The 13,382-nt window shown below is 50.0% G+C and overlaps 1 protein-coding gene across 1 annotated transcript in view; it reads right to left on the bottom strand.

The window, feature by feature from the left end:
- VWA5B1 (von Willebrand factor A domain containing 5B1) overlaps nt 1–13,382 on the bottom strand; it is an 87,151-nt gene that overhangs the window by 60,995 nt on the left and 12,774 nt on the right. The window contains exon 7 of the mRNA XM_029065748.2: nt 8,311–8,487. Within this exon, the coding sequence (XP_028921581.2) occupies nt 8,311–8,487 (177 nt within the window). The remainder of the gene's footprint in view (nt 1–8,310; nt 8,488–13,382) is intronic.

The following is a 13,382-nucleotide window of genomic DNA, read 5'->3' as shown; positions in this document are numbered from 1 at the left end:
CCTACATGTTCATCCTATTTTTGTCTGCTCTTTGTTGATCAATGGGTCTAGCTGCATCTAGGTCTGGACTATAGACTGTAAGCTCCTTGTGGGCAGAGAATGTATAATGAGAAGCAGTGTGGCTCAGTGGAAAGAGCACGGGCTTGGGAGTCAGAGGTCATGGGTTCTAATCCCTGCTCCGCCACTTGTCAGCTGTGTGACTTTGGGCAAGTCACTTCACTTCTCTGTGCCTCAGTTACCTCATCTGTCAAATGGGGATTAAGACTGTGAGCCCCACATGGGACAACCTGATCACCTTGTATCCCCCCCAGCGCTTAGAACAGTGCTTTGCACATCGTAAGTGCTTAACAAATACCATCATCGTTATTATTATTATCTATCAACTCTAATGCATCGTACTCTCCCCAAAGCTTAATACAGTGCTCTGCATAAACACTCAGTAAATCAAAAGGATCTGGATTCTAATCTCAGCTCTACTATATGTCAGCTGTGTGATCTTGGGCAAGTCATTCAACTTCTCTGGGCCGCAGTTACCTCATCTGTAAAATGAGGATGAAGACTGTGAACCCCATGTGGGACAGAGACTGAGTCCAACTTGACTAACTTGTATCTACCCTAGTGCTTAGAACAGTGCTTGGCACATTCATTCATTTATTCAATTGTATTTATTAAGCACTTACTATGTGCAGAGCACTGTATTAAGTGCCTGGGAAAGTACAATACAACAATAAAGAGTGATAATCCCTGCCCACAAAGAGCTCAAAGTCTAGAGGGGGGTAGACAAACATCAATACAAATAAACAGACATCAATAAAATTAATAAAATTACAGATATATACTTGTGTTTGGGGGCTGGGGGTGGGGCGGAATGAAGGGAGCAATCTGGGGTGACGCAGAAGGGACTGGGAGATGAGGAAAAGTGGGGCTTAGTATGGGAAGGCTTCTTGGAGGAGATGTGTCTTCAGTAAGGCTTTGAAGTAGGGGAGAGTAATTGGTGGATTTGAGGAGGGAGGGCATTCCAGGCCAGAGGCAGGAGATGGGCCAGTGATCAGCGGCAAGACAGATGAGATGGAGGCACAGTAAGAAGGTTAGCGGCACCAGAGGAGTGGAGTGTGCGGGCTGGGTTGTAGAAGGACAGAAGGGAGGTGAGGTAGGAGGGAGCAAGGTGATGGACCGCTTTAAAGCCAATGGTGAGGAGCTTTTGTTTGATACGGAGGTGGATCGGCAATCATTGGAGATTTTTGAGGAGGGGGTTGACATGTCCTGAACGTTTCTGTAGAAAGATGATCTGGGCAGTGGAGTGAAGTATGGACTGGAGTGGGGAGAAGCAGGAGGCTGGGAGGTCAGCAAGGAGGCTGATGCGGTTATCTAGGCAGGATAGGATGATTGATTGTATTAAAGTGATAGTAGTTTGGTTGGAGAGGAAAGGGTGGATTTTAGCAATGTTGTGAGGGTCGAACCAACAGGATTTAGTAATGGATTGAATACGTGGGTTGAATGAGAGAGAGGAGTCAAGGATGACATCAAGGTTACAGGTTTGTAAGACATGAAGGATGGTGGTGCCTTCTATAGTGATGGGAAAGTCAGGGGAAGGAGAGGGTTTGGGGGGGAAATAAAGACTTCTGTTTTAGACATGTTAAGTTGGAGGTGATGGCAGGACATCCAAGACAGTATAACCTGAAGGCAGGAAGAAATGGGAGACTGCAGAGAGTGAGGGAGATCAGGGCTGGAAATGTAGATTTGGGTGTCAACTGCATAGAGGTGGTAGTTGAAGCCAAGATTTCTCCAAGGGAAAGGATGTAGATGGAGAATAAAAGGGGACCGAGAGCTGAACCTCGAAGGACCCCCACAGTTAGGGGGTGGGAGGCAGACGAGGAGCCCGGGAAGGAGACTGAGAATGAATGGCCAGAGAGATCAGAGGAGAACCAGGAGAGGACAGAGTCAGTGAAGCCAAGGTTGGGTAACATTTCCAGGAGAAGGGGGTAGTCCACAGCGTTGAAGGCAGCTGAGAGGTCGAGGAGGATTAGGATGGAGTAGGAGCCGTTGGATTTGGCAAGAAGGAGGTCACCTTTAAAAGGGTGATTTCATTGGAGTGAATGCAGGGATTCCAGGAGATAATTGGAGGAGAGGAATTTGAGGCAGTGGGTGTAGATGACTAGCTCAAGGAGTTTGGAGATAAATGGTAGGAGGAAGATGGGGTGATAACTGGACCTAGCTGTGGGGTCAAGGGAGGGTTTTTTTAGGATGGGGAAGACATGGGCATGTGTGAAGGCGGTAGGGAATAAGCCAGTGGGAGGAAAGAAGGGAGGGGGTGAGAGTTTTTATAAGGTACGAAGAAATGGGGTCCAGTGCGCATGTGGAGGGGGTGGCATTTGAGCGAAGGCAGGAGATCTTCTCTGGAGATACTGCTGGGAAAGATGGGAAAGGTGAAGAGGGGGCCGGGATGGGGAGGGACTGAGGAGTGGCGAGGTGATTTTAGGGACTTCACACCTAATGGTATTAATTTTCTTAATAAAGTAGATGGCCAATTACTGGGGCCAAGGGATGGGGGAGGCAGGGGGAAAAGGGGCCTGAGGAGGGAGTTAAATGTCGGGAACAACTGGCGAGGGTGATGGGCATGGGTGTCAATAAAGGAAGAGAATTCGTTTTGCAGGCAGAGGAGAGGGCAGAGTTAAATCACGCAAGGATAAATTTGAAGTGGAGGAAGTAGGCCTGATATTTAGATTTTCACCAGCAGCGCTCTGCGGCTCGGGAGCAACAGTGAAGGAAGTGGACTGTGCAGGTGATCCAGGGCTTCGGGTTAGTGATATGAGAGCGACCAAGGGATAGGGGAGCGAGTGAGTTAGAGTTCAGTAGAGTGGGTGGTGTTGAGAACATCTTTTTGGTCATCAAGAGTGGGTAGATAGGATATGGAGGCTAAGTGAGGCGTGATGAGTTGAGAGAGTTGGATGGGGTCAAGAGATTGGAGGTCTCTGTGGGGGAATAGCACAGATTTATGGGGAGGAAGAGTACGGGAGAGAAGGCAAATGAGAAGGTTGTAGTCAGAGGGATTCCAGAGTCGGTGAGGGTAGAGATTGTGTAGCGGTTAGAGAGGATGAGATCAAGTGAATGTCCAAGTTGGTGAGTGGGAGAGGTGGGGTGGAGCAGGAGGTCGGCAGTTTTGAGGAATGATAGAAGGCGGGTGGCAGAGGGGTCATAGGAACATCTATGTGGATACTGAAGTTCCCAAGGATCAGAGTGGGCATGGAGAAAGAGGGAAGGAATGTGAGAAAGGAATTAAAATGGATAAAGAAGTTGGAGGCGGGACCTGGGGGGTGGCAGGTGACAGCTACTAGAATCTGGAGGGGGCGATAGATGAGGATGATATCGGCTGCAAAGGAGGGGAAAGAAAGGGAAGGGGCAGGCGGGATGGTGCGAAAGCGGCACAGGGGCACGAGAAGGAAACTAACTCCTCCTCCTTTCCCAGTGAGTCTGGGGGAGTGGGAGAAGAAGCCTCTGCTGGAGAGAGCAGCAGAAGAGACCATGTCATCTGGGGGGAGCCAGGTTTCAGAGACCGCGAGGAGGAAGACTGACTGAAACAGGAAAAGGTCAAGGATGAAGAGGAGCGTCCCCAAGATGGAGCTGGGGGTTCCACAGGCCACACTTGGCCCATGTGGAGGGGGAAGAGTGTCGGGGGGACGGCGAGTGGTGGGGGGAGGGTTTGTATGGGAGTAAATTGACAGGGGCCTGGGCAGGGGGAGGAAGACAAGGGGTGGTGCTGGGACAGAGGGATTCCAGGAAAGGGAGGGAAGCGCTTATGCATATATCTAAAATTTTATTTATTTAGATTGATGTCTGTTAATTTGTATTGTATTGTATAGATCCCTCCCTCTAGACTGTGAGCTCAATGTGGGTAGGGATTGCCACTTTTTATCGCTGTAGTGTACTTTCTCAAGGGTTTAGTACAGTGCTCTGCACACAGTAAGCCCTCGATAAATACGATTGAATGGATGAATGAGGAGATGAGTGGCAGAGGGTGTGGGGGAGGTGAGGACTGGGATGGACAGAAAGGAACAGGGGGATTGAAGGGTCACGGTGAGGTCGGCGAGGTAAATAAGATCAATTACCCTTTAATATAAATCAGCAGTAACAACATAATCCAGTGATACACAGAGGAGATGATTGAATTGTCCTTGGGCCTTTCAGTGCAAAAAGACCAATGATTTAGGGGAGCCCTGGGACTCTAGTTGAATTGTTCCTGGGGCACGGGGGAGGGAGGAGTCCAGTATTCCGAGTAGTCCTAAGGAGATGGCTGAATTGCTATATTGTTATTTCATGGGGGTGAAAAAGCCTGAGAAAAGGAATAAATAGCCTGGATTGGGCAGAGGAAGATTTAGATTTAGATTAGCTGGACTAGCTCGTCTAGATTAGATTAACTCGATTTATATTAGCATATTTTGGACACAAAATCGGGAGGACTAATTCTCTGGAGAAGACACTCGATGCTAGGAGCCAAAGTCTAGGGAAAACGTGAAGAGGCAGACCAGCAGCTAGACGGATAGAGACCCCTTTTCCTCAGCTCCTCCCCCACCCCCATTGCCCCAACTCGCTCCCTATGCTCTACCCTCCTACCCCACTGCACTTGTGTATATATGTATATATCTATAATTCTATTTATTTACATTAATGCCTGGTTACTTGTTTTGATGTGTATATATCTATAATTCTATTTATTTATATTAATTCATTCATTCATTCATTCAATAGTATTTATTGAGCGCTTACTATGTGCAGAGCACTGTACTAAGCGCTTGGGATGAACAAGTCGGCAACAGATAGAGACAGTCCCTGCCGTTTGACGGGCTTACAGTCTAATCGGGGGAGACGGACAGACAAGAACGATGGCACTAAACAGCGTCAAGGGGAAGAACATCTCGTAAAAACAATGGCAACTAAATAGAATCGAGGCGATGTACAATTCATTAACAAAATAAATAGGGTAACGAAAATATATACAGTTGAGCGGAAGAGTACAGTGCTGTGGGGATGGGAAGGGAGAGGTGGAGGAGCAGAGGGAAAAGGGGAAAATGGGGCTTTAGCTGCGGAGAGGTAAAGGGGGGATGGCAGAGGGAGTAGAGGGGGAAGAGGAGCTCAGTCTGGGAAGGCCTCTTGGAGGAGGTGATTTTTAAGTAAGGTTTTGAAGAGGGAAAGAGAATCAGTTTGGCGGAGGTGAGGAGGGAGGGCGTTCCAGGACCGCGGGAGGACGTGACCCAGGGGTCGACGGTGGGATAGGCGAGACCGAGGGACGGCGAGGAGGTGGGCGGCGGAGGAGCGGAGCGTGGGGGGTGGGCGGTAGAAAGAGAGAAGGGAGGAGAGGTAGGAAGGGGCAAGGTGATGGAGAGCCTCGAAGCCTAGAGTGAGGAGTTTTTGTTTGGAGCGGAGGTCGATAGGCAACCACTGGAGTTGTTTAAGAAGGGGAGTGACACGCCCAGATCGTTTCTGCGGGAAGATGAGCCGGGCAGCGGAGTGAAGAATAGACCGGAGCGGGGCGAGAGAGGAGAAAGGGAGGTCAGAGAGAAGGCTGACACAGTAGTCTAGCCGGGATATAACGAGAGCCCGTAATAGTAAGGTAGCCGTTTGGGTGGAGAGGAAAGGGCGGATCTTGGCGATATTGTAGAGGTGAAACCGGCAGGTCTCGGTAACGGATAGGATGTGTGGGGTGAACGAGAGGGACGAGTCAAGGATGACACCGAGATTGCGGGCCTGCGGGACGGGAAGGATGGTCGTGCCATCCACGGTGACGGAGAAGTCTGGGAGCGGACCGGGCTTGGAAGGGAAGATGAGGAGCTCAGTCTCGCTCATGTTGAGTTTTAGGTGGCGGGCCGACATCCAGGTGGAGACGTCCCGGAGGCAGGAGGAGATGCGAGCCTGAAGGGAGGGGGAGAGGACAGGGGCGGAGATGTAGATCTGCGTGTCATCTGCGTAGAGATGGTAGTCGAAGCCGTGAGAGCGGATGAGTTCACCGAGGGAGTGAGTGTAAATGGAGAACAGAAGAGGGCCAAGAACTGACCTTTGAGGAACTCCAACAGTTAAAGGATGGGAGGGGGAGGAGGCTCCCGCGTAGGAGACCGAGAATGATCGGCCAGAGAGGTAGGAGGAGAACCGGGAGAGGACAGAGTCCGTGAAGCCAAGGTGAGATAAGGTATGGAGGAGGAGGGGACGGTCGACAGTGTCAAAGGCAGCAGAGAGGTCAAGGAGGATCAGAATGGAGTAGGAGCCATTGGATTTGGCAAGAAGGAGGTCACGGGTGACCTTAGAGAGAGCAGTCTCAGTAGAGTGGAGGGGACGGAAGCCAGATCGGAGGGGGTCTAGGAGAGAATGGGAGTTAAGGAATTCTAGGCATCGATTGTAGACGACTCGTTCTAAGATTTTGGAAAGGAAGGGTAGTAGGGAGATAGGACGATAACTGGAGGGGGAAGTGGGGTCAAGAGCGGGTTTTTTTAGGATGGGGGAGACGTGGGCATGTTTGAAGGCAGAGGGGAAGGAGCCCTTGGAGATTGAGTGGTTAAAAATAGAAGTTAAGGAAGGGAGGAGGGCAGGGGCGATGGTTTTAAGAAGGTGAGAGGGAATGGGGTCCGAGGCGCAGGTGGAGGGGGTGGCACTTGCGAGGAGGGAGGAGATCTCCTCTGAGGATACTGCGGGGAAGGATGGGAAAGTAGGGGAGGGGGTCGTTGGGGGGGAGGGGAGAGGCGGAGGGGTGACTTTGGGGAGCTCAGACCTGATCGTGTTGATTTTTGTGAGGAAATAGGTGGCCAGATCATTAGGGGTGAGAGATGGGGGAGGGGGAGGAACAGGGGGCCTAAGGAGAGAGTTAAAGGTCCGGATCAATTAATGCTATTGATGCCCGTTTACTTGTTTTGATGTCTGTCTTCCCCTTCTAGACTCTAAGCCCATTGTGGGAAGGGATTGTCTTTCCTTATTGCTGAATTGTACCAGCACTTAGAACAGTGGTCAGCGCTTAGAACAGTGGTTGGAACATAGTTAGCCCTTAACTTGTTCTAGGCCATAGAGGAAGTCAGTAGCAAAGCTGGGATGACAATTCAGGTTTCTTGGCTCCCGTGTCATTATTATTATTATGGTATTTGTTAAGAGCTTACTATGTGCCGGGCACCGTTCTAAGCGCTGGGAAGGATACAAGTTGATCAGGTAGTCCCACATTGGGTTCACAGTCTTCATCCCCATTTCACAGATGAGGGAACTGAGGCACAGAGAAGTTAAGTGACTTTCCCCAAAGTCACACAGCTGACAAGTGACAGAGCTGGAATTTGAACCCATGACCTCTGACTCCCAAGCCCGGGCTCTTTCCACTGAGTCATGCTGCTTCTCATGTCAGTGCTCTCTTCTGGCTATTGTAATCTCCCAAGCACTTAGTACAGTGCTCTGCACACACTCAGTACTCAATGAATACCACTGATTGATTTTTACTTTATTTTTTTCATGGTATTCGTTGAGCATTTATTATGTGCTAGGCACTGTACTAAGCACTGGGGTTGATACAAGATAATCAGGTTGGACACAGTTCATGTCCTACATGGGGCTCACGACCTTATTCCCCATTTTACATATGAGGTAACTGAGGCCCAGACAGTGAAATGATTTGCCCAAGGTCACACTGCAGACAAATGGCAGAGCAAGGATTAGAACCCAGGTCCTCTAACTCCCAAGCCCATCATCTTTCCAGTAAACCATGCTGCTTCCCAGAATGATCGGTTGTCTGGCTATAATAATGTTGGTATTTGTTAAGCGCTTACTATGTGCCAGGCACTGTTCTAAGCAATGGGGGAGATACAAGGTAATCAGGTGGTCCCACATAGGGCCCACGGTCTTCATCCCCATTTTACAGATGAGGTAACAGGCACAGAGAAGTTAAGTGACTTGCCCAAGGTCACACAGCTGACAAGCGGCGGACCCAGGATTAGAACCCATGACCTCTGAATCCCAAGCCCAGGCTCTTTCCACTCAGCCACGCTGCTTCTCAACTCCTTCTATTTTCCATCTACACCGACTCCTTTGGTGAACTCATTGGCTCCCACGGCTTCACCTACCACCTCTACGCAGATGACACGCAAATCTGTATCTCCTCCCCTGTTCTCCCTCCCTCCCTCAGTGATATTTATCAAGCATTTACGGTTTGCAGAGCACTGTGCTAAGCACTAGGAGAGTACAACGGAGCAGAGTCGACAGATACGTTCCCTGCCCTCAACGAGCTTACAGTCTGGAGGACGAGCTTATTTAAGCGATCCTTCCCCAGGCCCCCGGGTCGGTCGTTACCTTAACCCGACTGATGTTGACACCGCTCATGCTGCCGCTCCGGTCTATGAGGAACAGAAACTCTCCCTGGGTCTTCCTCAGGTCCGGCTGGACGGTCCTCAGATCGGGGCAGAAGTTCAGCATGAGCACCGGGTGATGGGTCACATCCTTGTGGAGGCGCTTCCTGATGATTTCCGTCTGAAATGAAAGGGAAAGGGGTATTTCCCTTGACCTGCCGAAGCCGGAGGAGCCCCCGCCAGCTACTTCCTTGCCGCTCTCCACCCCGCCTGGGGCTCACAGTCTTCATCCCCATTGTACAGATGAGGGAACAGAGGCCCAGAGAAGCGAAGTGACTCGCCCACGGTCACACAGCAGACAAGTGGCGGAGCTGGGATTAGAACCCAGAGCTGACTCCCAGGCCCGCGCTCTATCCACTAGCCCACGCCGCTGGGCCAGCGGAGAAATGGAAGACCTGCTGAGGATCTGGCTCGTTTTGCATAATAAACCATCTCTTTGTTATCCAGCACTTGGATGATCCTGGCCTTTTATTTTATTTTTTAATGGTATTTGTCAAACATTTTCCACGTGGCGGGTGTTCTTCTAAACAGATGGGGTAGATACAAGATAATCAAGTTGAACACAGTCCCTGGGGTACTTGGGGCTCACAGTCTTCACCCCCATTTTGCAGATGAGGTAACTGAGGCATAGAGGAGTGAAGTGACTTGTCCAAGGTCACACAGCAGACAACTGGCCGAGCTGGGATAAGAACCAGAAGAGTGCCAAATCAACCATCTCTCTGGACCAGTTCAGATTCTCTCCTTCTGACTCTCAGGCCCGTCCTCTTTCCACTAGGCCACGCTGCTTCTCTTCCCTCCGGCAGCAGGGATGTTCTCTATTTTGTCTCTACCCTAGGGGAAGCGGGCCAATGGGAAGGGGATGAAACTCAAATGGGCCGGATTTGCTCACCCTGAGCAGCTCTGTCAAGGCTCTGTGGGAGAGGAGAGGGAAGCTGCTCGTTACCCTGCAGTTCGGGGCAGATTTTGCATTTCTGTGCTTTTTGACGCTCCTGAGTCCAGATGACCCTTACTTGGCTCTGATTCAGCACCCGGAATAAAACCCACAGTTCCTCCATTCCTTAATATTATTATTTTATAATAATAACGGTGCCCGGCACATAGTAAGCGCTTAACAAATACCATAATAATAATACTTATCTAATAATTATTATATTATAATGTATTATGATAATATACTATAAGTATATATTATATTATAGAGGAGAGGATTCTGGAGACTATCGCAGAACTATCACGAGAAGCAGTGTGGCCTAGTGGGTAGAGCACGGGCCCGGGAGTCAGCTCCGGGTTCTAATCCCAGCTCCGCCACTTGCCTGCTGTGTGACCGTGGGCGAGTCACTTCGCTTCTCTGGGCCTCACTTCCCTCATCTGCAAAATGGAGATGTATACTGTGAGCCCCAGGTGGGACAAGGACTGTGTTCAACCCCATTAGCTTGTATCTACCCCAGCTCTTAGTGCCAGACCTGACACACAGTAAGCACTTAACAGATACTGTAAAATATAAGCAAACAAAAAAACTGCACATTGCCAGATTCAGTAGTATTTATTAAGCGCTTACTATGTGCAGAGCACTGAACTAAGCGCTTGGAATGTACGATTCGGCAAGATGGTTGACCCCAGTAAATGTTCCCTGTCCAGCTGATTAGCCCAGACTTTTGGTCTGGGGTGGGAACTGGACCAACTTGGTCTTGGGGAAGAAGAGAATCTGAACTGGTCCAGAGGGACCCTCCGCCCCCAGGGGCTGGTTGATTTGGCACTCTTCTGGGGGCCTGAGCAGTCATAGGTTCTAATTCTGGCTCCCCCACTTGTCTGCTGTGTGACCTTGGGCAAGTCTCTTCACTTCTCTGGGCCTCAGTTGCCTCATCTGTAAAATGAGACTGTAGGATGGGCACTGCGTCCAACCTAATTAACTTGTATCCACCCCAGTGTTTAGTACAGCGCCTGGCACATAGTAAGTACTTAAATACCATCATTTTTAGTTCCATCTGGTCTCCGTCGGGACTACTTAGGCCTGGAGTGAGCCGGGCCAGTCTGAACCCCGAAGCCCGTTGCCTGCCAGTGCAAACAACCCAGATTCAGCCAGTCTGTTACCAAACCGATCCGATCGGGACTGGTCAAAATGTACTCCCCATCACAAGAGTGAGGAAATGGCGGAAGTCTTCTGGGTTGTCTGTTTCCAGGTTCCTTGCTGGGCTTTGTGACGGAAGGAATCTATCTGGGCTGAAAAGGATTCCTCTAGGACCCAAAAAACATGGATTTGCAATGGCCCAGGCAGAGCTCCCAGCATGGAAATCAACCCTTTTCTCAGCTTTCCATAAATAGGCCTTTGAGCTGTACCTAAAAACTACTCCCTTTCCCCTTTCTCTCTCTAAAAATAATGCCCAGGAATCACAACATCCATTTCATCAAGTGGGCAGCAGCAGAGAAGATGGTATTCCAGGCTCCAAGTAGTCCACGAGAAGCGGCGTGGCCTACTGGATAGAGCACAGATCTGGGAGTCAAAAGCAACTTGGTTCTAATCCCTGCTCCACCACTTGTCTGCTGTGTGACGCTGGGCAAGTCAGTTCACTCCTCTGAGCCTCAGTTCCCTCATCTGTAAAATGGGATTAAGACTGTGACCCTCATGTGGGACACAGTGCAGCCTGATTAGCTTGTATCTACCCCAACACTCAGTACAACGCCTGGCACTTGGTAAACACATAACAAATACCACACACACACACAAAAAAAAAGGTTGTGAAAGGAAAAGCCCCCTCTCAGGGTCGCACCAGGAGAGTTTCCAGGGCTCTGCCAGTCTTGACTACGGGAGGGAGAGTCAAGCAGAGGCATAACTGTTCCATTCCTCGCTTGGGCAGCGGCTAGAGAGTAGAAGGCAATTTGCTACAAGTCAAAATTGCCCTGGGCTGGGCAGCAGCGGCATAGGAGAGAGTCAAGGGCGGTGATTCAAATTTACTGTGTGGAAGGAGGCAGTGGTAAACCACTTCTGTATTTTTACCAAAAAAACTCTATGGATCCATTACCAGAACAATTGCAGGTGGAGATGGGGCGTTCTGGGAGAGATGTGTCCACGGTGTCGCTAAGAGTCAGTGACGACTCGACGGCATAAGACAAGACAGGATAGGAAAAGGGTTCAGAGGGCCCAGCAGAACTGAGCCGGGGAGGAGACGACACTTAACATTTGCCGACATCTCTCCGCCCAGCCTAATCCGATTACAATAAACGCCCCATCCAGCAGCTGGCGGTGGCTTCTAAAGTCCGGCCTTAGGGCCTGGCAGCCTTCAAGCTAATGAGAAATCAGAGCATTTGCATAACCAACCAGAGACGGCGAATTAATTCTCATTTGCTGCCGAAGTTTCTGAGCTAATTAATTTAAGCAACGATGTGGGGAGTGTCAGGCTTCCGGGGCTGGAGATCCACACCGGCGATCCTTCCCGGCAGTCCAGGGACTCATCCTTGGGGAACCAACTAGGTGTCACGATGCTCCCACGGATGACTCGGTCTGCCGTCAACTGAAATCATGAATCGCCCCTCGGCCCCTCCTGCTCACCACCAAGTGGCCTAATGGTCCTTTGCCTGGTTGAATCATAGGGAAGTGGAGGCAGAGATAAACTGTGTGGCCTAGTGGATAGAGTAAGGGCCTGGAAGTCAAAGGTTCTAATCCTGGCTCACCTCGCTACTCTCCTACTACAACCCAGCCCACACACTTCACTCCTCTAATGCTAGCTAACCTTCTCACTATTCCTCGACCTCATCTATCTCGATGCTGACCCCTCACCCACGTCCCGCCTCTGGCCCGGAACACTTTCCCTCCTCAAATCCGACAGACAATTACCCTCCCCGGCTTGAAAGCTTTATTGAAGGCACATCTCTTCTAAGAGGCCTTCCCTGACTAAGCCCTCCTTTCCTCTTCCCCCACTCCCTTCTGCTTCACCCTGACTTGTTGCCTTTATTCCTCCCCCCTCCCGGCCCCACAGCACTTATGTACATATCTGTAATTTATTTGTGTATATGAATGACTTTCACCCCCTCAAGACTGTAAGCTCATTGTGGGCAAGGAACGAGTCTGTTTATTGTTATAATGTACTCTCCCAAGCGCTTAATACAGCGCTCTAAACACAGTAAGCGCTCAATAAATAAGTTTGAATGAATGAAATGAATGAATGGCTCTGCTGCTTGTCTGCTGTCTGACTTTGGGCAAATCACTTCACTTCTCTGACCCTCAGTTACCTCATCCGTAAAATAGGGATGAAGACTGTGAGCCCAACGTGGGAATAGGGATAGTTTCCAACTTGATTAGCTGGCATTTACTGCCGTGCTCAGTATACTGCCTGGCACATAGTAAGTGCTTAACAAATACCATTTTTAAAAAAAGAGACAGTTGCTATTGGGTTGTTGTTTAGCTCCCTGCAGACCCAAGGAAGGTCTGAACTGCCCAAACAATCTGGTTTGGGGTGGGGGGGTATGGGGGAGATCACTCCAGCCTCTGAGGCTCTACTCACTAGGAATGGGCCTGGAGGGTCAAGGATGACAGGGTCAGTTCTGGGTCGATTTTGGGTCCTGGCGGGGATTTGGGTCACTGTTCTATGGCTCAGAGAATCTCCTGGGAGAACCCAGACCAAACTGCCCTTTGTCGATGGAACAGCAAGCTAGCCTCAATCAATCAATAGTATTTATTGGGCACTTACTGGGTGCCGAGCACTGTATTAAGCACTTGGGAGAGTACAGTGTATTAGAAGGGCTTGTTGCCTAGAGGGGGAGCGAGACATTAAAATAAATGACAGATATGTATATGTGTGCTGGGGGAATGAGGGTGGGGTGAATAAATGATACGAATCAAGCGTAAGGGTGACACAGAAGGGAGAGGGGAAAGGGAAATGAGGGCTTAGTCAGGGAAGGCTTCTTGGGGGAGATGGGATTTTAATAAGACTCCCTTGAACCATCTAGTGTGACCTGCTTCCTATGACTCCTCGGGGTGAAGGGTCTTTTGGATAGTCAGCCCCCGCCCAAAACCCCCTG

The sequence above is a fragment of the Ornithorhynchus anatinus genome, chromosome 5 (genome assembly GCF_004115215.2).
Source record: "Ornithorhynchus anatinus isolate Pmale09 chromosome 5, mOrnAna1.pri.v4, whole genome shotgun sequence".
Lineage (NCBI taxonomy): Eukaryota > Metazoa > Chordata > Mammalia > Monotremata > Ornithorhynchidae > Ornithorhynchus > Ornithorhynchus anatinus.
Note: the sequence above shows the minus strand (reverse complement) of the source record. Positions and strands in the feature narration are given on the sequence as shown.